We start from the raw sequence: 25,610 nt of genomic DNA, 5'->3' as shown, positions 1-25,610 counted from the left end.
TGAGTGATGTTGAGCATCTTTTCATGTGTTTGTTAGCCATCTGTATGTCTTCTTTGGAAAATGTCTGTTTAGTTCTTTGGCCCATCTTTTGATTAGGTCGTGTTTTTTTTTTTTTTTTTTTCTGGAATTGAGCTGCAGAAGTCGCTTGTATATTTTTGAGATTAATTCTTTTTCAGTTGCTTCATTTGTTATTATTTTCTCCCATTCTGAAGGTGGTCTTTTCACCTTGCTTATAGTTTCCTTTGTTGTGCAAAAGCTTTTAAGTTTAATTAGGTCCCATTTATTTATTTTTGCATTTATTTCCATTACTCTGGGAAGTGCGTCATAGAGGATCCTGCTGTGATATATGTCAGAGAGTGTTTTACCTATGTTTTCCTCTAGGAGTTTTATAGTTTCTGGTCTTCAATTAGATATTTAATCCATTTTGAGTTTATTTTTGTGTATGGTGTTAGAAAGTGTTCTAGTTTCATTCTTTTACAAGTGGTTGACCAATTTTCCCAGCACCACTTGTTAAAGAGATTGTCTTTTCTCCATTGTATATTCTTGCCTCCTGTGTCAAAGATAAGGTGTCCATAGGTGCACAGATTTATCTCTGGGCTTTCTATTTTGTTCCATTGATCTATATTTCTGTTTTTGTGCCTATACCATACTGTCTTGATTACTGTAGCTTTGTAGTAGAGCCTGAAGTCAGGCAGGTTGATTCCTCCAGTTCCATTCTTCTTTCTCAAGATTGCTTTAGCCATTCGAGGTTTTTTCTGTTTCCATAAAAATTGTGAAATTATTTGTTCTAGTTCTCTGAAAAATATCATTGGTAGCTTGATAGGGATTGTATTGAATCTATAGATTGCTTTGGGTTGTATACACTCATTTTCACTATACTAATTCTTCTGATCCTTGAACATGCTTTATTTCTCCATCTATTTGTGTCATCTTTGATTTCTTTCATCAGTGTTTTATAGTTTTCTGTATATAGGTCTTTTGTTTCTTTAGGTGGATTTATTCCCAAGTATTTTATTATTTTCATTGCAATGGTGAATGGAATTGTTTCCTTAATTTAACTTTCTGTTTTCTCATTGTTAGTGAATAGCAATACGAGGGATTTCTGTGTGTTAATTTTATATCCTTAAAACTTTACTATATTCATTGATCAGCTCTAGTACTTTTCTGATGATGTTTTTAGGGTTTTCTATGTACAAGATCATGTCCTCTACAAAGTGAGAGTTTTACTTCTTTTCCAATCTGGATTCGTTTTATTTCTTTTTCTTTTCTAATTGCTGTGGCTAAAACTTCCAAAACTATATTGAATAGTAGTGGTGAGAGTGGGCACCCTTGTCTTGTTCCTGACTTTAGGGGAAATGCTTTCAATTTTTGACCATTGAGAATAATGTTTGCTGTGTGTTTATCATATACAGCTTTTATTATTTTGAGGTATGTTTCTTCTATGCCTGCTTTCTGTAGGTTTTTTTTTTTTTTATCATAAATGGATGTTGAATTTTGTCAAAGTCTTTCTCTGCATCTATTGAGAAAATCATTTTTTTTATCTTTTAGTTTGTTACTGTGGTGTGTCACATGGATTTATTTGCGAATATTGAAGAATCCTTGCATCCCTGAGATAAAGCCCACTTGGTCATGATGTATGATCTTTTTAATATGTTGTTGGATTCTGTTTCATAGAATTTTGTTAAGCATTTTTGCAGGTATGTTCATCAGTGATATTGGCCTATAGTTTTCTTTTTGTGTGTGTGGAATCTTTGTCAGGTTTTGGTATTAGGGTGATGTGGCCTCATAGAATGAGTTTGGCAGCTTACCTGCTTCTGCATTTTTCTGAAAGAGTTTGAGTAGGATAGATGTTAGCTCTTCTCTAAATTTTTGGTGGAATTCACCTGTGTAGCCATCTGGTCCTGGGCTTTTGTTTGTTGGAAAAATTTTTATTACAGTTTCGATTTCCGTTCTTCTGATGGGTCTGTTAAGATTTTCTATTTCTTCCTGGTTCAGTTTTGGAAAGTTATATTTTTAAGAATTTATCAATTTCTTCCAAGTTGTCCATTTTACTGGCATATAGTTGCTGATAGTAGTCTCTTATGATCCTTTGTATTTCTGTGTTATCTGTTGTCATTTCTCCATTTTCATTCCTAGTTTTGTTGATTTGATTCTTCTCCCTTTTTTGCTTGATGAGTCTGGCTATTGGTTTGTCTATTTTATTTATCATCTCAAAGAACCAGCTTTTAGCTTTGTTGATGTTTGCTATGGTCTCCTTTGTTTCTTTTGTCTTTATTTCTGCCCTAATTTTTTATGATTTCTTTCCTTCTATTAACCCCAGGGTTCTTCATTTCTTCTTTTTCTGGTTGCTTTGGGTGTAAAGTTAGGTTATTTATTTGATTTTTCTCTTGTTTCTTGAGGTAAGCTTGGATTTCTATGAAACTTCCCCTTAGCAGTGCTTTTTTTAACTTAATCCCATAGGTTTTGGGTTATCATGTTTTCATTTTCATTGATTCTATGCATATTTTGGGGGCCTTCCCTGGTAGCTGAGATGGTAAAAGCATCTGCTTACAATGCAGGAGACTCGGGTTCAATCCTTGGGTTGGAAAGATCCCCTGGAGAAGGAAATGGCAACCCACTCTAGTACTCTTGCCTGGAAAATCCCATGGACATAGGAGCCTGGTAGGCTACAGCCCATGGGGTCGCAAAGAGTTGGACACGACTGAGTGACTTCACTTCACTTATGCATATTTTGATTTCTTTTTTGATTTCTTCTGTGATTTGTCAGTTATTCAGAAGCGTGTTGTTTAGCTTCCGTATGCTTGCATTTTTAACAGTTTTTGTCCTGTGGTTGACGTCTAATCTTACTATATTGTGATCAGAAAAGATGCTTGAAATTATTTCAATTTTTTTGAATTTGCCAAGGCTAGATTTATAGTCCAGGATGTGATCTATCTTGGAGAATGTTCTGTGTGCACTTTAGATAAAAGGTGAAATTCATTGTTTTGGGATGAAATGTCCAATAGATATCAATTAGGTCTAACTGGTCCATTGCATCATTTAAAGTTTGTGTTTCCTTTCTAATTTTCTGTGTAGTTGATCTATCCATAGGTGTGAGTGGGGTATTAAAGTCTCCCACTGTTATTGTGTAACTGTTAATTTCCCCTTTCATACTTGTTAGCATTTGCCTTACATATTGTGGTGCTCCTATGTTGGATGCCTCAGTTCAGTTCAGTTCAGTCACTCAGTTGTGTCCGACTCTTCGCGACCCCATGAATCGCAGCACGCCAGGCCTCCCTGTCCATCACCAACTCCCGGAGTTCACTCAGACTCCTGTCCATCTAGTCAGTGATGCCATCCAGCCATTTCATTCTCTGTCGTCCCCTTCTCCTCCTGCCCCCAATCCCTTCCAGCATCAGAGTCTTTTCCAATGAGTCAACTCTTTGCATGAAGTGGCCAAAGTACTGGAGTTTCAGCTTCAGAATCATTCCCTCCAAAGAAATCCCAGGACTGATGTCCTTCAGAATGGACTGGTTGGATCTCTTGCAGTCCAAGGGACTCTCAAGAGTCTTCTCCAACACCACAGTTCAAAAGCATCAATTCTTCAGCGCTCAGCCTTCTTCACAGTCCAACTCTCACATCCACACATGACCACAGGAAAAACCATAGCCTTGACTAGACAGACCTTTGTTGGCAAAGTAATGTCTCTGCTTTTGAATATGCTATCTAGGTTGGTCATAATTTTTCTTCCAAGGAGTAAGCGTCTTTTAATTTCATGGCTGCAGTCACCCATATATATTTATAATTGTAATATCTTCTTCTTGGATTGATCCTTTGATCATTATGTAGTGCCCTTGTCTCTTTTCATGAACTTTATTTCAAAGTCTATTTTATCTGATATAAGTATTGTTACTCCTGCTTTCTTTTGGTCTCCATTTGCATGAAATATCTTTTTCCAGACCTTCATTTTAAGTCTGTATGTGTCCCTGTTTTGAGGTGGGTCTCTTGTAGACAGCATATACAGGGATCTTGTTTTCGTATCTATTCTTTGTCTTTTAATTAGGGCATTCAACCCATTTACATTTAAGGTAATTACTGATAAGTATGATCCCATTGCCATTTACTTTGTTGTTTTGGGTTCAAGTTTATAAACCTTTTCCGTGTTTCCTGTCTAGAGAAGATCCTTTAGCATTTGTTGAAGAGCCGGTTTGGTGGTGCTGAATTCTCTCAGCTTTTGTTTGTCTGTAAAGCTTTTGATTTCTCCTTCATATTTGATAGAGACCCTTGCTGGGTATAGTAATCTGGATTGTAGGTTTTCTCTTTCATCACTTTAAGTATGTTCTGCCATTCCCTTCTGGCTAGAAGAGTTTCTATTGAAAGATCAGCTGTTATCCTTATGGGAATCCCCTTGTGTGTTATTTGTTGTTTTTCCCATGCTGTTTTAATATTTTCTCTTTGTGTTTCATCTTTGTTAATTTGATTAATATGTGTCTTGGGATGTTTCACCTTGGGTTTATCCTGTTTGGGACTCTCTGAGTTTCTAGGACATGGGTGGCTATTTCCTTCCCCATTTTAGGGAAGTTTTCAACTATTACCTCCTCAAGTATTTTCTCATGGCCTTTCTTTTTGTCTTCTTCTGGGACTCCTATGATTCGAATGTTGGGGCATTTCACATTGTCCCAGAGGTCTCTGCGGTTGTCCTGATTTCTTTTAATTCTTTTTTCTTCTTTCCTCTCTGCTTCATTTATTTCCACCATTCTATCTTCCACCTCACTTATCCTATCTTCCCTCAGTTATTCTACTGTTGATTCCCTCCAGAGTGCTTTTGATCTCAGTTATTGCATTATTCATTATTGAATGATTATTTTTTATTTCTTCTAGGTCCTTGTTAAATCTTTCTTGCACCTTCTCAATCCTTGTCTCTAGTCTATTTATCTATAATTCCATTTCGTTTTCAAGATTTTGGATCATCTTTACTATCATTATTCTGAATTCTTTTTCAGGTAAACTCCTTATCTCCTCTTTTGTTTGGTTTGGTGGGTATTTATCATGTTCCATTACCTTCTGAATATTTCTCTGTCTTTTCATTTTGTTTAGATTTCTCTGTTTGGGATATCCTTTCTGTATGCTGGAAGTTTGTGGTTCCTCTTTATTGTGGAGATTCCTCCCTGTAGGTGGGGTTGGATGAGTGGCTTGTCAAGGTTTCCTGGTTAGGGAAGCTTGTGTCAGTGTTCTGGTGGGTGGAGCTGGATCTCTTCTCTCTGGAGTGCAATTAAGTGTCCAGTAGTAAGTTTTGAGGTGTCTATGGCTTTGGTGTGACTTTGGGCAGCCTGTATTTTAATGCTCAGGGCTATGTTCCTGCCTTGCTGGAGAGTTAGTGTGGTATGTCTTGCACTGCAACTTGTTGGCTTTTGGAGCTTGGTTTCAGTGTAGGTATGGAGGCTTTTGGATGAGCTCTTGCTGATTAATATTCCCTAGAGTCAGGAGTCCTCTGGTGTTTTCAAGTTTTGGATTTAAGCCTCCTGCCTTTGGCTTTCAGTCTTATTCTTACAGTAGCCTCAAGACTTCTCCATCCATACAACACAGATGATGAAACATTTAGGTTAATAGTAAAAAGACTCTCCACAGTGAGGGGCACCCAGAGAGGTTCACAGAGTTACATGGAGAAAAAGAAGAGGGAGATAGGAGATAGAGGTGACCAGGTGGAGAAGGAAATGGCAACCCACTCCAGTGTTCTTGCCTGGAGAATCCCAGGGACAGGGGAGCCTGGTGGGCTGCCATCTCTGGGGTTGCACAGAGTCGGACATGACTGAAGCGACTTAGCAGCAGCAGCAGCAGCAGGTGGAGAAGAGGGGAAATCAAAAGGGGAGAGAACAATATAGCCATTAACCAAATTCCCTATGTGGTCTCCACAGTCTGTAACACCCAGAGAGGTTCACAGAGTTACATAGAGAAGAGAAGGGGGAGAAGGGAGATAGAGGTGACCAGGAGGAGAATAGGGGTAGTCAAAAGGGGAGAGACCAATCTAGCCAGTAACCAGTTTCCTAAGAGTTCTCTACAGCCTGGAACACAGAGAGAGATTCACAGAGTTAAGTAGAGAAGAGAAGGGGGAGGGAGGCAATGAGGTGACCTGGGGGAGAAAAGGGAGAGTCAAAAGGGGAGAGAGCAATCAAGCTAGTAATCACACCCCTAGTAAACTGGGTACTGAAGATTAGATTCTTAAAGGTACAAAATTAAAAACAAATACAAAAAATAAATCTAGAGTAGAGGTTAGACTCAAAAATACAATATTAAAAATACAAAACAAAATCAATCACAAAAATTATAAAAATATATATATATACCTGTGGCGAATTCATTTCAATATTTGGCAAAACTAATACAATATTGTAAAGTTTAAAAATAAAATAAAATTTAAAAAAATTATAAAAAAATATACATGTGAAATTTGCTTTGAAAATAGGGTCTCTTTTTTTGCAAGGTAATAGTAGGTTATAAAAATGAAAATTAAAGGAATAATAAAGAATTTAAAAATAAAAAAATAAAAATTAAAAAATGATAGTAGTAAAAATATATCTAGGAATTTCTCTGGAGCTGTTGAAGGTAGTGTGAGGTCAGTTCAGTTTCAGAGAGTTTCTTGTTGCAGCTTATACGTCTTCTCAAGGTCTATAGTCAATGCTTAGTCAATGCTAACTACAGGGTTTTAATCTGTTGCACCTGTCAATTCTAAAGCGGTTCCCTCTTTGTTTATTTTGGCTTCCTCTGTTTGCAAGTCTCTTCAGTGTCTGATTTCTGCCCTGACACAAGGGAGCAAAGGTGGTCACTTATTTAGGCTCACTTGTTCAGTTGTGTTGTGGAAAGGGAGGAACACTGTAAACAAATATCACCAGCATGTGTGGGGAGTGCTCACAGTGTATGAACCACACTGGATTTGCCCCAGCTCACAGCATGTGTGCTTTCACTGTCTACACTGCTCAGGCGCCAGGTTGCTCTGAAGGGGAACTGTTCAAAGCGGGCCCTGGGTTGCGTGCATTTCCCAGGTCTAAGCTGCTCGTGTTCAGGTTCTCAGGTACTCCACAAAGGCACAGACTCAGTTGGGCCTGAGTTTTGTGTCCTTCCCAGGTCTGAGGAGCTCAGGCGAGCAGGTACTTGGTGAGCACACTGTCCCAGGTGAGCTGTGTGTTTTAATCACACCCGTGGTCCCAGCCTCTCAGTTTCCTGTGTGTGCTGTGTGTCTCCTCTTGGGAGCTGATCTCAGGCTGCGACCTTCCTGGCAGATGTCAACCGTCCAGGATCCCGGGAAGACTTAGTTAGCAACTCGAAGCCCTCTCACAGTTTGGTGGAGAATGCCGTATCTGGGGCTGAGATTGCCTCTCCTCTTCCAGCTCTGGCTGTTGCCTGCCTGCCTGTCTCTGGCAGGGGGATGGGCCAGTCCACAGCTGGCTAGCTCCCCTTTGGTATTCACTCAGCCCTTTGTTCTGTGAGCTGGCCAGGCTGTGCTTTAGGTTAGAGCTTTTGCGGGAAAGTTCTCTCTCTCTCTTTTTTCTTTTTTCTGTCTCTCTGGCTATCCCACAATTTGGGTTGCTCTCTTATGTTAGCTCCTTCAGATTGTCCTCAGCACATTCAGACCTGGTCCTTACCCTAAGCATACAACCCATGCCTCCATTTTTAGCCCCCGCTTACTGGTGGCAGATGCAAGCTTCTGGGCTATTTCTCCACTGGGAGTTAAGGCTAGGTGCATATTCTGTGGGGTTTTGTTTTTGTTTTTTCCCTCCCGCTTATGTTGCCCTCTGAGATTCCAAAACTCCCTGCAGACCCGCTGGTGAGAGGGTTTCCTGGTGTTTGGAAACTTCTTCACAACTCCCTCCCCGGGATGGTCTCCATCCCTAACTCTTTTGTCTCTCTTTTCGTCTTTTATATTTTGTTCTACCTCCTTTTGAAGAGAATGGGCTGCCTTTCTGGGTGCCTGGTGTCCTCTGCCAGTGTTCAGAAGTTGTTTTGTGGAAGTTGCTCAGCATTCAAATGATCTTTTGATGAATTTGTGGGGGAGAAAGTGGTCTCCCCATCCTATTCCTCTGCCATCTTAGGACCGACCTAGAAATCATTTTGTTTTTATATTTATAAAAAGAAAAAATGAGAGAGAGAGGGAAAGGGAGCAGGACACTTACCTCTCCAGCAGACATTTAAAATTTGATGCATTGATATATTCTTGGCTCATGGTATTAGTTGTGGCATTTTGCATCAGCTGCTGCTTCTTCCCAAAGCAATAATATATTGCATAATTAATTCAGCACAAGAAGCGAGTGTGCCAAATCTTTTTTGTTTGTTTGTTTTGTTTTTAATGATTCTATGTTTCTTCTCGGTAAAGGTATCACATTTTTTATTTTGTTTTCTCAGCAGTGCCCCACAGCTTGTGGGATCTTAGTTCCCAACCAGAGATTGAATCCAGCACCACAGCAGTGAAAGTTGCTGTTGTTTAGTTACTGAGTTGTGTCCAACTCTTTATGACCCCATGAACTGAAGCATGCCAGTGCTTCCTGTCCTTCACTATCTCTTGGCGTTTGCTCAAACTCATGTTCATTCAGTAAGTGATGGCATCCAACTATCTCATCCTCTGTCATCCCCTTCTCCTCCTGCCTTCACTCTTTCCCACCATCAGGGTCTTTTCCAATAAGTCAGCTCTTTGCATTAGGTGGTCAAAGTATTTGAAGTTCAGCTTCAGCACCAGTCCTTCCAATGAATATTCAGGATTGATTTCCTTTAGGATTGACTGTTTTGATCTTCTTGCAGTCCAAGGGACTCTCAGGAGTCTTCTCCAGATCCATAGTTCGAAACTGTCAATTCTTCAGCACTCAGCCTTCTTTTTACTCCAACTCTCACATCCATACATGACTGCTGGAAAAAGCATAGCTTTGACTAGATGGACATCTATCAGCAAAGTGATGTTTCTGCTTTTAAATACACTGTCTAGGTTTGTCATAGTTTTTCTTCCAATGAGCAACCATCTTTTAATTTCATGGCTGAAGTCACCACCTGCAGTGATTTTGAAGCCTAAGGAAATAAAGTCTGTCACTGTTTCCATTTTTTCCCAATCTATTTGCCGCGAAGTGATGAGACTGGATGCCATGACCTTAGTTTTTTTTTTTTTTTTTTTAACTAAGCCAGCTTTTCCACTATCCTCTTTCGTCTTCACCAAGAAGCTCTTTAGTTCCTCTTCACTTTCTGCCCTAAGTGTGGTGTCATCTGCATAACTGAGGTTATTGATATTTCTCTTGGCAATCTTGATTTCTGCTTATGCTTCATCCAGCCCAGCTTTTCACAGGATGTACTCTGTATATACGTTAAATTATCAGGGTGACAAATTATAACCTTGATGTACTCCTTTCCCAACTTGGAACCAGTCCATAGTGTTGCTTCATGCCCTGCATACAGGTTTCACAGGAGGTAGGTAATGTGGTTTGGTATTCCCATCTCTTTAAGAATTTTCCACAGTTTGTTGTGATCTGCACAGTCAAAGGCTTTGTGCTTAGTCCTAACCAGTGGACCACCAGGGAATTCCAGGTATTACATTTTTTTAAAGAACCAAAATTATGCTGAACCAATTAAGAGTAGCACAATTAGAACAAATTAGGACTATCAATGTATATAACAGTTTTTAAAGCTGGAATTTCAGTTAAAAAATAATTCAATTAAAAACAAATTTGAAACAGCCACTTCCTTCCATGACTTTCTGAATAAATACTCAGCCAGATGATGAAGTTCCACAGGAAATGACAATAATAATAGAAATAGCTAAATATGATTAAATCCTTAGTATTTGCTTGGAACAATTTAAGTGTGCTTCACAAATCTTCTTTAGTAGTGTTCACAAAAATCCCATATATTAGATAGTATGATCCCCACTTTAGAGATGAGAAACCTAAACTGTTTTGAGACAGTAAGCAACATTCTCATCACACAGGCTTTAACCTGTACTTTGTGTTCTTACAAATTTCCTTATACTGTTATAAGAAACAACTTTGCAAAGTGTTTCTGAATAATTTAGTAAGCCATCAGATAGTTCAAGAATAAATGCTTATGCAGTTACCAACATCAAGTTCAAGTCAAATGACTTTGTGTCTTTTCTCTTTTTTTGTGTTTCATAGGAGAACATATCTCCTATGCTAATTTGAAATAATATTTTAAACAAATTCTTCAACAAGAAAAGTTAGACTTCTGTCTTATTACTGGAAAGAATCATGACTTTGTCCCTTTAATATTAATACACTCAATTCCTCTGATTATTTCTTATTTGTTAATTGCTCTACAATTAAACATATTTTCACATTGTCTATAAATGAAGTTATATATAGCTGAGTCTATTCACACATGAAGTTTGACCAAGGAATAAAAAAGTGAATGATTCCTTTTCTCTCTTATAATTGCACATAACCTTTCGGAATTACCATAATACAATAATATACTTCCTCACTCTAGAATTCCCGTTTTTGTTTGGTGTTTAGCTATTGTTTCCCCAACTTAATTCTGAAGTTTCTTTGATAATTTGCTACTAGTGGCCTATAGGTGTGACTGTTGATGGGAGGAAATAAATTGGCAGAAAATGCAATGTTTTGACCAAGATATATTATTTATCATTTTCCCCTTCAATCTACTTTGACAGTTTTCTCATTAAAAGATTATAGGCAGTTTGAGAGTTGACAATTTTTCCTTCTTTTTTCATCACTTTGCTGGCACTAAAAGAGCTCTCTAGGACTCAGTTTGAGAATAATTGGCCTAAAGGCCAAGAAGGATATAATTTAATATTTGAAACATTACTGAAATGAGAAGAAAGCATTGCAAACAACGTGCTGGGACAACAACTGTAAACAACTGTAATACCTCTCTATGGTAATCGGGACATATGCTTACGTTATCCAGAACACCTATTAGACTCCTTCTTGACTAGATAATGGTCAAATATGATATGCTTGCAATTCTAATTGGAAAACATTAAAAGTGTATGAAAAGGTTTTATATATATATATATATATATATATACACATACATACATACACATACACACACATGTATATACACCATGGTTAATAAGCTAATATTTGGATAAAAGGTATTTATATTAAATAATTATATATTATTTACATATGCATGCTTATGATAAACTCTCATTGTGAGTGAGAAGGCAGAAGCCATAGTTATTCCTGTTTATATCCAGTATCTTCTTAGTGTATAATATGTGTTTCTTGAAATTTTAATTCAATTCAATAATTTCTCAACATTTACTCTGTGAAAAGAATGGGTTATGTTTAAGATATAATAATAAGGAGGAAATTGAGGAGCTAATATACTAGTGAAAAAGAAGAGGGTGAATGCGACACAATGGGGAGCTCAGTGCTTATGGTAGAAACACATGCAGATAACAGAGAAAAGCTTAATTAAGGACCTATTTATTATTGCATATTATTGATGAAGCTTGAATAAAAGCTATAGGCTTAATATATGAAACAAAATGGAGAAAAGAGAGGTTAATTATCAGAGAAATCCAGGTTATATGCAGGACTCTATTTCTGGAGAAATTGCTTTATGCGATTTAGAAGAGAGTGAAAATGGTCAGATGTAAAGTTACTTTAAAGACTATATTCAAAGTTTTGAAACTCATTTGGCATATGATGGAAAATATTGAAACTTTATTTAAAGAGTGAAAGAACATATCAGAATGGTATTCTAATTTTATGGGTCCAGAGTTGAGGGTATGACTTTAAGGGGTATTTTGGCAGTAAGCAGCAGGGGAGCAGTGTTAGTTGCTCAGTCGTGTCCGACTCTTTGTGATCCTATGAACTGTAGCCCTCCAGGCTCCTCTGTCCATTGTATTCTCCAGGCAAGAATACTGGTGTGGATTGTCATTTCCTTCTCCAGAGGATCTTCCTGACCCAGGGGTCAAACCCAGGTCTCCTGCATTGCAGGCAGATTCTTTATCATCTGAGCTTCAGCAAAGATCCTTTTGGCAGAAAATTAGGCATCAAACATAATGAAGTAAAATTTCATAGATAATGCAGAGAATGTCTTTGGAGATTGAGCTTGAGATGCAGGGGTCATTGAAGTCTAGGTTCAAATCAACCAAGACCCCACAAATAACATGAGAGTAGCTGTGGATGCATCAGAATATACTAGAGAGGATAATGAGGCATCTGTCGGGTGTACAGGAAAACTATCCAGAAAAACTGAGAAATGTAAGCTTGGAAGTCAGGGGAGATTTCAGGTAAGAAAGCATGTCTACAATATACAGATCAGAGAAAAAAGAACACAGTCTTTGCTCAGAGAGTAAACAGAATGGTGTAGGCTTAATGAATCTAGGTGAAAACTACAGTAAAGAGGGGTGGGGGGGAAAGCTTCGAAAGATAGAAATCTGAAATATTCTAAAGATTTTAGAATAAATAAATAAATCCAAGCACAGAGATATCTTTTAGGGTAAAAAAAAATCCAAATTTTTAAGAGGAGAAATCTATGGCCATCAAGAGGAGAAGAACCAGTAGTTTCATAAAAGACAAGAGAGGAGAGACTTCACAGATTGTAACACATTTAATGAGTATGAGCCAACAGGAAATTATAAATGTCATACATCACTGGAAATCAGGACCACTCTTGTAATAATTGAGAAAGCTTCCCTGGAAGGGGAGAGCTGCATAAATAAAGTAGTAGAGCTCTCCTTGATGGTTACATGAAAAGCAGAGTTCTTTATGACAGGTTATAGTGGAAGCATTTGTGGTAAGATAGTCTTGGAACATAACCCAAGACTTTAAACAAGGATGGGGAAGAATTCATTAAAGTGCGGATTCTAGCTACTAGATGACTAAATCTGATAAGCAACTAATTCTAAAATGCTGAACTCTGCATGACACAATATATAAAAGAAAATATACATACTAAACACAAAGTTAATATGTCAATATTATCACATTAATATTATGGTATTTCTAACCATTTGGTATTTCTAAACCATATGGTTTTTCTAATCATTTCTGATAAAACGTGGGCCACTGGGGAAGGGAAAGGAAAACCACTTCAGTATTCTTGCCTTGAGAACCCTATGAACAGTATGAAAAGGCAAAAAGATAGGACACTGAAAGAGGAACTCCCCTGGTCAGTAGGTGCCCAATATGCTACTAGAAATAAGTGGAGTAATAACTCCAGAAAGAATGAAGAGACAGAGACAAAGCAAAAATAACACAGTTGTGGATGTGAGTGGTGATGGAAGCAGGGTTCAATGCTGTAAAGAGCAATATTGCATAGGAATCTGGAAAGTTAGGTCTATGAATCAAGGCAAATCGGAAGTGGTCAAAAAGGAGATGGCAAGAGTGAACATCAACATTTTAGGAATCAGCAAACTAAAATGGACTGGAATGGGTGAATTTAACTCAGATGACCATTACATCTATTGCAGCAGGCAAGAATCCCCTAGAAAGAAATGGAGTAGCCATCACGGTCAACCAGAGTCCAAAATGCAGTAGTTGGATGCAATTTCAAAAAGGACAGAATGATCACTGTTTCCAAGGCAAATCATTTAGTATCACAGTAATCCAAGTCTATGCCACAACCAGCAATGCTGAAGAAGCTAAAGTTGAACAGTTCTATGAAGACCTACAAGACCTTCTGGAACTAACACTCAAAAACAGATGTCCTTTGCATTATAGGGGACTGGAACGCAAAAGTATGAAGTCAAGAAACACCTGGACTAACAGGAAAATTTGGCATTGGAGTACAGAATAAAGCAGGGCAAAGACTAATAGAGTTTTGCCAAGAGAACACACTTGTCACAACAAACACCCTAATCCAACAGCACAAGAGAAAACTCTACACATGGACATAACCAGATGGTCAATACTGAAATCAGATTGATTCTATTTTTTGCAGCCAAAGCTGGAGAATGTCTACACAATCAGCAAAAGCAAGACCAGAATAGAACTGTGGATCAGATCATGAACTCCTTATTACCAAATTCAGACTTAAATTGAAGAAAGTAGGGAAAACCACCAGACCATTCAGGTATGACCTAAATCCAACCCCTTATGATTATACAGTAGAAGTGACTAATAGATTCAAGGGATTTGATCTGATAGAGTGCCTGAAGAACTATGGATGGAAGTTCGTGACATTTCACTGGAGGAAGGGATCAAGACCATCCCCAAGAAAAAGAAATGCAAAATGGCAAAATGGCTCTCTGAGGAGGCCTTACAAATAGCTATTAAAAGAAGAGAAGTGAAAGGGAAAGGAGAAAAGGAAAAATATACCCATTTGAATGCAGAGTTCCAAAGAATGGCAAGGAAAGATAAGAGAGCCTTCCTCAGCAATTAATGCAAAGAAATAAGGGGGAAAAGTAGAATGGGAAAGACTAGAGATCTCTTCAAGAAAATCAGAGATACCAAGGGAACAGTTTATGCAAAGATGGGCACAATAAAGGACAGGGATGGTATGGACCTAACAGAAGCAGAAGATATTAAGAAGTAGCAAGAATACACAGAAGAATGATACAAAAAAGATCTTCATAACCCAGATAATCATGATAGTGTGATCATTCACCTAGAGCCAGACAACCTGGAATGAGAAGTCAAGTGGACCTTAGGAAGCATCACTACAAACTAGTGGAGGTGATAGAATTCCAGTTGACCTATTTCAAATCCTAAAAGATGATACTATGAAATAGCTTCATTCAATATGCCAGCAAATTTAGAAAACTCATCAGTGGCCATAGGACTGGAAAAGGTCATTTTCATTCCAGTCCAAAGAAAGGCAATGCAAAAGAATGCTCAACAACTGCACAATTGCACTCATCTCACGCTAGCAAAGCAATGCTCAAAATTCTTCAAGTGAGGCTTCAACAGTACATACCATGAACTTCCATATGTTCAAGATGGATTTAGAAAAGGCAGAGGAACCAGAGACCAAATTTCCAACATCTGTTGGATCATCAAAAAAGCAAGGGAGTTCCAGAAAAACATCTATTTCTGCTTTATTGACTACACCAAAACATTTGACTGTGTGGATCACAACAAACTGTGGAAAATTCTGAAAGAGATGGGAATACCAGATCACTTGACTGGCCTCCGAAGAAATCTGTATGCAGGTCAGAAAGCAACAGTTAGAACTGGACATGGAACAACAGACTGGTTCCAAATCGGGAAAGGAGTATGTCAAGACTGTATATTGTCACTCTGCTTATTTAACTTATATGCACAGTAGAGAAATGCTGGAATGGATGAAGCACAATCTGGAATCAAGATTGCTGGGAGAAATATCAATAACCTGAGATATGGAGATGACATTTATGGCATAAAGCAAAGAGGAACTAAAGAGCTTCCTGATGAAAGTGAAAATGGAGAGTGAAAAAGTTGGCTTAAAACTCAACATTCAGAAAACTAAGATCATGGCATCTGGTCCTATTCCTTCATGGCAAGTAGATGGTGGAACAATGGAAACAGTGACAGATTTTATTTTGTACTGTAAAATCACTGCATATCGTGACTGCTGTCATGAAATTAAAAGATTCTAGCTCCTTGGAAGAAACGTTATGACCAAGCTAGACAGCATATTAAAAAGCAGAGACATTACATTGCCAACAAAGGTTCATCTAGTCAAAGCTATGGTTTTTCCAGTAGTCATGTGGATGTGAGAGTTGGAGTATAAAGAAAGGTGAGTGCCAAGAAAATGATGCTTCTGAACTGTGGTATTGAAGAAGACTCTTGAGAGTCCCTTGGACTGCAAGGAGATCCAACCAGTCCATCCTAAAAGAAATCAGTCCTGAATATTCATTGGAAGGACTGATGCTGAAGCTGAAACTCCAATACTTTGACCTCCTGATGCGAAGAACTGACTCATTTGAAAAGACCCTGATGCTGGGGAAGATTGAAGGCAGGAGAAGAAGGGGACGACAGAGGATGAGATGGTTGGGTGGCATCACCGAGTCAATGGCCATGAGTTTGATTAAATTCCAGGATTTGGTACTGGTCATAACAAACACCTTCTTCCAACAACACAAGGGAAGACTCTATACATGGACCTCACTAGATGGTCAACACCGAAAAAAGATTGATTATATTCTTTGCAGCCAAAAATGGAGAAGCTCTATACAGTCAGTAAAAACAAGACCAGGAGCTGACTGTGGCTCAGATCATGAACTCCTTATTGCCAAATTCAGACTTAAACTGAAGAAAGTAGGGAAAACCACTAGACCATTCAGGTATGACCTAAATCAAATCCCTTATGATTATACAGTGGAAGTGAGAAATAGATTTAAGGGCCTAGATCTGATAGATAGAGTGCCTGATGAACTATGGAATGAGGTTCATGACATTGTACAGGAGACAGGGATCAAGACCATCCCCGTGGAAAAGAGATGCAAAAAAGCAAAATGGCTGCCTGGGGAGGCCTTACAAATAGCTGTGAAAAGAAGAGAAGTGAAAAGCAAAGGAGAAAAGGAAAGATATAAGCATCTGAATGCAGAGTTCCAAAGAATAGCAAGAAGAGATAAGAAAGCCTTCCTCAGTGATCAATGCAAAGAAATAGAGGAAAACAACAGAATGGGAAAGTCTAGGGATCTCTTCAAGAAAATTAGAGATACCAAGGGAACATTTCATGCAAAGATGGGCTTGATAAAGGACAGAAATGGTATGGACCTAACAGAAGCAGAAGATTTTAAGAAGAGATGGTAAGAATACACAGAAGAACTGTACAAAAAAGATCTTCACGACCCAGATAATCACAATGGTGTGATCACTGACCTAGAGCCAGACATCCTGGAATGTGAAGTCAAGTGGGCCTTAGAAAGCATCACTATGAACAAAGCTAGTGGAGGTGATAGAATTCCAGTGGAGGTGATAGAGTTCCAGTTGAGCTATTTCAAATCCTGAAAGATGATGCTGTGAAAGTGCTACACTCAATATGCCAGCAAATTTGGAAAACTCAGCAGTGGCCACAGGACTGGAAAAGGTCCGTTTTCATTCCAATCCCAAAGAAAGGCAATGCCAAAGAATGCTCAAACTACCACACAATTGCACTCATCTCACATGCTAGGAAAGTAATGCTCAAAATTCTCCAAGCCAGGCTTCAGCAGTATGTGAACCATGAACTTCCTGATGTTCAAGCTGGTTTTAGAAAAGGCAGAGGAACCAGAGATCAAATTGCCAACATCCGCTGGATCATTGAAAAAAGCAAGAGAGTTCCAGAACAACATCTATTTCTGCTTTATTGACTATGCCAAAGCCTTTGACTGTGTGGATCACAATAAACTGTGCAAAATTCTGAAAGAGATGGGAATATTAGACCACCTGATCTGCCTCTTGAGAAATTTGTATGCAGGTCAAGAAGCAACCGTTAGAACTGGACAGGAACAACAGACTGGTTCCAAATAGGAAAAGGAGTACGTCAAGGCTGTATATTGTCACCCTGTTTATTTAACTTACATGCAGAGTACATCATGAGAAACGCTGGGCTGGAAGAAGCACAAACTGGAATCAAGATTGCTGGGAGAAATATCAATAAGCTCAGATATGCAGATGACACCACCCTTATGGCATAAAGTGAAGAGGAACTCAAAAGCCTCTTGATGAAGGTGAAAGTGGAGAGTAAAAAAGTTGGCTTAAAGTTCAACATTCAGAAAATGAAGATCATGGCATCCAGTCCCATCACTTCATGGGAGATAGATGGGGAAACAGTGGAAACAGTGTCAGACATTACTTTTTTGGGCTCCAAAATCACTACAGATGGTGATTGCAGCCATGAAATTAGAAGATGCTTACTCCTTGGAAGGAAAGTTATGACCAACCTAGATAGCATATTCAAAAGCAGAAACATTACTTTGCCAACAAAGGTCTGTCTAGTCAAGGCTATGGTTTTTCCTGTGGTCATGTATGGATGTGAGAGTTGGACTGTGAAGAAGGCTGAGTGCCGAAGAATTGATGCTTTTGAACTGTGGTGTTGGAGAAGACTCTCTAGAGTCCCTTGGACTGCAAGGAGATCCAACCAGTCCATTCTGAAGGACATCATCCCTGGGATTTCTTTGGAAGGAACAATGCTAAAGCTGAAACTCCAGTACTTTGGCCACCTCATGCGAAGAGTTGACTCATTGGAAAAGACTCTGATGCTGCGAGGAATTGGTGGCAGGAGGAGAAGGGGACTGCAGAGGATGAGATGGCTGGATAGCATCACTGACTCGACGGACGTGAGTCTGGGTGAACTCTGGGAGTTGGTGATGGACAGGGAAGCCTGGTGTGCTGCGATTCATGCGGTCGCAAACAGTCAGACATGTCTGAGCTACTGAACTGAACTGAGGGAGGCCTGGCATGCTGCAGTCCATGGGTTTGCAAAGAGTCGGACACAACTGAGCGACCCAACTGAATGAACTGAACTGAACTAGGGACAATTTACTCAACAATAAATCCAACTAGTCAAAATATATGCAACTGTTCAGCACTGAAAAAAATTATGTAAGGATTTACTGTCTTTGTCTTTAATAGAAAATCAAGACAATTGAACCACAATCCTACACTCTCCAAATTCTGCAGTTTTCCATAATACTAGAAATCTTCAACCACATAGGCATAACAACTTTAAGAGAGTCAGAAAGTAAGAATAAATTTATACTATCAGAAGAATTTTATCTCATCCAAGTTTTTGTCTTCTCTATTAAAATAGAGTTTAACATATACTAGGTCACCATCGTAAAGAATCCGCCTGCCAGTGCAGGCAATATGGGTTCAATCCCTGGGTCAGGAAGATCCTCTGGAGAAAGAAATAGCAACTCTCTCCAGTATTCTTACCTGAGAAGTCCTATAGACTGAGAAGCCTGGCAGGCTACAGTCCATGGAGTACCAAAAGACTTAGGTACAACTTGGTGACTGAACAGAACAAGGTTCAGTGGCTATTTACCTAATTAATAAATATACCATAACTAACTGAGGGCTACAAATTGCTTTAGTGCCCCTGAGACATCAAATTCATATTATTTTTTATTATATCTTTGTTCATGGGCTAAACACTGTACTTTTAAATTTTTTTCTGAGCTGCTAAAATATGCATGCATGGTGGTAGAACTAAGGATGGTTTCTCAAGTCAGGAATACCACTGAGGCAATTAGAAAATTTCACTCAACCCAGAAGGTGAGCAGGTGTCAAACCTTTCAAAATGTGAAGAATTAGTTCAGGAAAGGAACAGCAAGCATGCAATTAGAGTCATCATGTCCTGTTTAGCTGCCATAAATAGTTCTCTTGCTCTGTATATAAGATCTTATTTATTGAAATTCCAGAAATTTTAGCACAGCATGGAAATAGCAAAGGAAAATAGAAAAAAGAAAAGAAGAAGAAAGAAAAAATACAGACATAAACTCAGCAATTTGAATGTGAAACTTAAAAACTAGCTACACTTCTTAACCCTTGGGATCCAAAATGGATCCAAAATGGTATATAAAAGAGCACATGAAAACCTGATGCCACTGCTATAGCTGATTTTGTTTTCCTACCATGGTGACAATAAAATGCCCTTCCCCTCATGTTCTCTGTACAGGATGACCTCTATGCTGTTCCCATTAGAACATAGCATATACTTCTACTACCTGAATCTGGCAGAGCTTTGACTACAGCAGAAATGACACTGCAAATTACAAGTAGTTCATAAACATTCTGTCTAATTCTTTTGGGAAGCTTCTTAGAAGCCAGCACCTTGATGTGAGGAAGCTCAAATAGCCCAGGGAAAACCTACATGGAGTGGAAATAAAGCCTCCAGCTCACAGCCCTCACTGAGCTGGAGCCCATAGCCAGAAGCAACTTGTTAAGTTTACTATTTGGAAAGTGGTACCCAGCCCTTGGGCTTCCCAGATGGCGCTAGCAGTGAAGAACCCGACTACCAGTGTAGGAGACGTAAGAGGTGTAAGAGCCAATCCCTGGCTCAGGAAGATCCCCTGGAGGAGGGCATGATAACCCACTTCAGCAAACTTGCCTGGAGAATCCCATGGACAGATAAGCCTGGTGCCCTACAGTCCATAGTGTCACAAAGAATCGGACATGACTAAAATGATAGAACACACACACACAGAGCCCTTAGCCAAAGTGTCCTAGCTGATGCTGTGCAGAGCAGGAATGAGGTGTTCCCTCAGGTCTGCCAGAATTGTAGTTTTACGAAGAAATTTAAAGATTGCAATTTGAAGCCACTAAATTTTGGTGCTTTGTTATGCAGTGATTGATAACCAGAATAAGTGCCTAATTTTGCAAGTAAACATATCTAATTTTTTTTCCACATGCCAATAAAAATAATATTCGATGAATAAATATTTGCTGTATTTAAATCTGTAAAATTAAAATTCTTGTTTCACAGAATGTTCAAGAATGGATTGATCTGTTAAAAATGATGATGAAGAATAAACTTTGGTCATTCTGTGATTTATAGAATATACTTTAATGCAAGATATATGATTTCAAAAGAAAATACTGTTAATTTATTAGCTGTATAAGGCTAAGTCACTTAAATTTTATATCCCAGAGATCTCATTTATAAAATGACCATTACAGTGGTAACTATCTGAAAGAATTTAAGTTAATATGTTTGTAAAATTTAGCACAGTTCATGACAAACTGAACAATCTAAATAGTCATTAGTCATTATTATCATTTATCACAAATCTAGAACATGGCTTTATCTCTAACATGAAATGGCACAGGAATTAGAGATGCTTGGTCTATAAGCTGGAGCAAAGACAAAATTATGCTCAAAGATCCTTATAAAGTCAATACACTTTGCTTCTCAAGTGGTAACCTCTGTCTTTACTTCTCTCATTACATCAAGTACTGTTAAACATTCATCAGACTAGTTCATTGATTTTAGTCTTATTAGGTCAGTATTCCCCTTCTCTTGGGATCTCATTGATATACCAGCTACTTAAATTAGCTCAGAAAAATAGATTGAAACTAAAAATATTTTTGTCATGATTTCAATTAAGCCTTTCAAAGAAAAGTTCAATGTTCACATCATTAAGTCTTCTCACTAATATTCAACAAAATAATATCATGACCTACAACTTTAGGTAACCTATAAATATTTGTCTAGACAAACTCTCCATTAGCCTTTCTGTCTGCAAAATTACTCCATTTAGCTTAAAAATAATATTATTTTCTTCACTCAGCACACATCATAACATTTATCCATTTTTTAGGTTATTTTTTTTTTCATGCAAACCAACTAGACTAGTAACCATTTATTCCAGCACACACAAAAGTGGTTTTCAACCATTTAAGAGCTATTGCTAGTAAAGCAAGTGGGTAAAATATTGCATAAAGTAATTGGTAAAATATTCGGCAAGAACACTTTAAAGTGACTGGAATGCAATCTAATTTACACTTAGAAGTAATCTGTGTTCTATTCTTTTTAAAAAAAGGAAAAAAAGTTCAGACAGAGAGGATTCTCCAAACTGCAGTTCTCAAATGTCAGAAATAAAATCAAATATCTCGCAACAAATTCTGACATCACTAGCCATATTACTAACCCAGAAGCCTAAATGTTTTTCATAGGAACAGCAAAAACTAATCAAATAGTTGACTCCTAGGAATTTGACTGCTCTAAAAGAGATTTTTTCTTCTTTTTTTTACATTTAAGGAAGAAACTGATATTTTAGCCTAAGCAGGATATCTATTGGGCTTACCAGGTGGCACAGTGGTAAAAAATCTGTCTGCCAAGGCAGGAGACACAAGAGACAAAGGTTCAATCCCTGGATTGGGAAGATCCTATGGAGTAGGAAATGGCAACCCGCTTCAGTATTCCTGACTAGAGAATTCTATGGACAGAGGAGCCTGGCAGGCTACAGTTCGTGGGGTCCCAAAGAGTGGGACATGACTGAGCACACATGTGTACACACACAGAATATCTATTAGCCTTATACTTTTATTCTTAGATATGTATATTTATCACCCAGGCAGGTCTATGGTGTGAATTTTAGGCTAACACCAATTTATAGATTTATTTGAATTTTTTTTTAAAAATTAAGAAATGAATGTAGAAAATATGTACACATGACTTAATTTTTGTTTCTTTAAAATATGTCTTTAATGAATGAATATTTACATTCAGGATTCATTAGCTCCCCCCTCCAAACAGCCAAGCATAATATCCAATAATATATCAGGATTTTAAAAGACAAAAGGGCTCCTGTTAATATATGTGTCCTCTGACTTAGGGCTGAATGTTTTTTTCTTTTTTTTTAGCTTTTATTTTATTTTTAAACTTTACAACATTGTATTGGTTTTGCCAAATATCGAAATGAATCCGCCACAGGTATACCCGCGTTCCCCATCCTGAACCCTCCTACCCTCCTCCTTCCCCTACCGTCCCTCTGGGTCGTCCCAGTGCACCAGCCCCAAGCATCCAGTACCGTGCATCGAACCTGGACTGGTGACTCATTTCATACATGATATTATACATGTTTCAATGCTATTCTCCCAAATCTCCCCACCCTCTCCCTCTCCCACAGAGTCCATAAGACTGATCTATACATCAGTGTCTCTGTTGCTGTCTTGTACACAGGGTTATTGTTACCATCTTTCTAAATTCCATATATATGCGTTAGTATACTGTATTGGTGTTTTTCTTTCCGGCTTACTTCACTCTGTATAATAGGTTCCAGTTTCATCCATCTCATTAGAACTGATTCAAATGTATTCTTTTTAATGGCTGAGTAATATCACTGATGAACATAGATGCAAAAATCCTTAACAAAATTCTAGCAATCAGAATCCAACAACACATTAAAAAGATCATACACCATGACCAAGTGGGCTTTATCCCAGGGATGCAAGGATTCTTCCATATCCGCAAATCAATCAATGTATACACCACATTAACAAATTGAAAAACAAAAACCATATGATTATCTCAATAGATGCAGAGAAAGCCTTTGACAAAATTCAACATCCATTAATGATAAGAACTCTCCAGAAAGCAGGAATAGAAGGAACATACCTCAACATAATAAAAGCTATATATGACAAACCCACAGCAAACATTATCCTCAATGGTGAAAAATTGAAAGCATTTCCTCTAAAGTCAGGAACAAGACAAGGGTGCCCACTTTCTCCATTACTATTCAACATAGTTTTGGAAGTTTTGGCCACAGCAATCAGAGCAGAAAAAGAAATAAAAGGAATCCAAATTGGAAAAGAAGAAGTAAAACTCTCACTGTTTGCAGATGACATGATCCTTTACATAGAAAACCCTAAAGACTCCACCAGAAAATTACTAGAACTAATCAATGATTATAGTAAAGTTGCAGGATATAAAATCAACACACAGAAATCCCTTGCATTCCTATACACTAATAATGAGAAAACTGAAAGAGAAATTAAGGAAACAATTCCATTCGCCATTGCAACGGAAAGAATAAAATACTTAGGAATATATCTACCTAAAGAAACTAAAGACCTATATATAGAAAACTATAAAACACTGGTGAAAGGGCTGAATGTTGACAAGTGAATTAAAGAAAATGCTGGGGTTATTTCTGGGAGTTTCCAAGTATATGATGTCAACTGATCTTTGTTATGCTTTTTACATGGGGACGGAGAAGGCAATGGCACCCCACTCCAGTACTCTTCCCTGGAAAATCCCATGGATGGAGGAGCCTGGTGGGCTGCAGTTCATGGGGTCGTGAAGAGTCGGACATGACTGAGTGACTTCACTTTCACTTTTCACTTTCATGCATTGGAGAAGGAAATGGCAACCCACTCCAGTGTTGTTGCTTGGAGAATCCCAGGGACGGGGGAGCCTCGTGGGCTGCCGTCTATGGGGTCCCACAGAGTCGGACATGACTGAAGCGACTTAGCATACATGGGGAAAAAAAAAGCAGAGTCAAATGGGCTGCTACTTGAGGTTGTTGTTCACTCGCTCAATTGTGTCTGACTATTTGTGACCGCATGGACACTAGGCTTCCGCGTCCTTCACTGTTTCCTGAAGTTTGCACAAATTCATGTCCATTAAGTTGGTGATGCTATCTAACCATTTCATCTTCTGCCATGTTACTTCATGACATTCCTTCAATTATATAATTAGACATTATGAATACAAATTTACCCATACTGTCTCAAAATGGTTTTGGACATAAACTATTTTCCAATATCCATTTAGAAAAGCACACTATTTTCACCACATATGTGTTCAAAATATTTGAACAGGATCTCACTGGGGGTCACAGAGGTAGAAGTGAAGAGGAAAAGATGAGAATATGCTTACTGGAGTTCTCAGCTCAGGTATGGCAGCTTGATAGGTGAGTGGGCGACAGTCACGAGTGTTTGGCACGAGGACACATGGAAGAAACATTGGACCCAGGTCATCTCCATCCAGAATGTCCACTGTGAGGGTGGTGGTGGTGGTTCGCCGTTCATTTAGGTTTTGTGCACGGTCCTGTGAGAGAGGGAGAAAAGAAAAAGAACATAAGATGTACTCAATGTTCCCTCCAGCTTGGTTACACCATAGACACATTTCTTCCTGACTGTAGGCATCTGACCTCCCTTTTCTTAGAGCATTTACTTTAGAAAACTTGCATGTGTAAATACTTTCTCTGCCCCTTTGAGGTCTCAACCTTCTTCTAGCTCAAACTTTTACAAGTTTTATATCCAGGACTCTTTCTCCAGGATCTAAGAATTATCCATTTGAAGTGTAATAATCAAGGAAAATAGAGCTTATATTAATATCTCCCAGTCCCTGTAGGAGGATAGGAGCCTAACTTCCATGAAGGTTTTCTCCAAGTCGTGAAACCATCTCCCATCATGAAGATACATAAATGTTTACTTTTCCTTTGAGAAGACAGTTAACAAACAAGTTAACAATCAAGATGACTCTTGATTTCTTCACTTCTGTCCCCACTCCAGTATTTTATTTTATTTTATTTTATTTATGATGCTTCAAGAAATTTAAGTTTATGAAATAAATGTTGCTCATTTTAAAAAAGTGGGGGGAGAGAGAGAGAGAAGAAAAAGAAGAAAAATTAAATGAAGAGGTGAATAAAAGGAAGGAAAGAAGACCCACAAGATCTGCTATACTCATTGGAAAATGTATTTGTATGTTTCATATAAGATTGCCTGTCACAAAGTATATTTTGAGAACCTTCCTTCTCTCCTTCCTTCTCTCTTCTGGCATCACTAAAATAACTTGTTTCCAAGTTTATAAATGACAATTGTTTCATTTCTTCATTCTTTGAGACTCTAAAAAACTATAATTTCTGAGAAATGTATCCTTGTATCAGTAATGAGAATTATATTTCCATTTTTCCTCTTTTCCACTAACCACAATATTGCCAGAGATCACAGATTTTATTTTATTTTATTGTCTGTTTTGTTTTTCCATTCTTATGGGTTGCAAAGTGTTCTTTGGTAAGATCTAGGGAAGCAGAAGCTCTATTGATGCAATTTTGCAAGGGCAACCTTTCTTGAATGCAATATCTTTATGACTCTCAAACCAACTAGGACCTTGTGGGGCCTTACCAGGTACAAATCCTGTTCAGTGTTCCCCATTTCTTATTTGTAGGAAATAGATTTCATTCAGCTTCTTTGACCTTCCCTGAGTTCCAAAGGGAGATTCAAACAATTGCTAATTAGAAGAGTGAG

The 25,610-nt window shown here is 38.2% G+C and overlaps 1 protein-coding gene across 1 annotated transcript in view; it reads right to left on the bottom strand.

Annotated features, from left to right (window-relative positions):
- PCDH15 (protocadherin related 15) overlaps positions 1 to 25,610 on the bottom strand; it is a 1,060,244-nt gene that overhangs the window by 464,342 nt on the left and 570,292 nt on the right. Inside the window, exon 8 of the mRNA XM_059881970.1 lies at positions 24,238 to 24,408. Coding sequence (XP_059737953.1) covers positions 24,238 to 24,408 — 171 coding nt within the window. The remainder of the gene's footprint in view (positions 1 to 24,237; positions 24,409 to 25,610) is intronic.

Source organism: Bos taurus, chromosome 26 (genome assembly GCF_002263795.3).
Source record: "Bos taurus isolate L1 Dominette 01449 registration number 42190680 breed Hereford chromosome 26, ARS-UCD2.0, whole genome shotgun sequence".
Lineage (NCBI taxonomy): Eukaryota > Metazoa > Chordata > Mammalia > Artiodactyla > Bovidae > Bos > Bos taurus.
The sequence above is the reverse complement of the archived record's forward strand: the minus strand, read 5'-3'. Positions and strand labels throughout refer to the sequence as shown.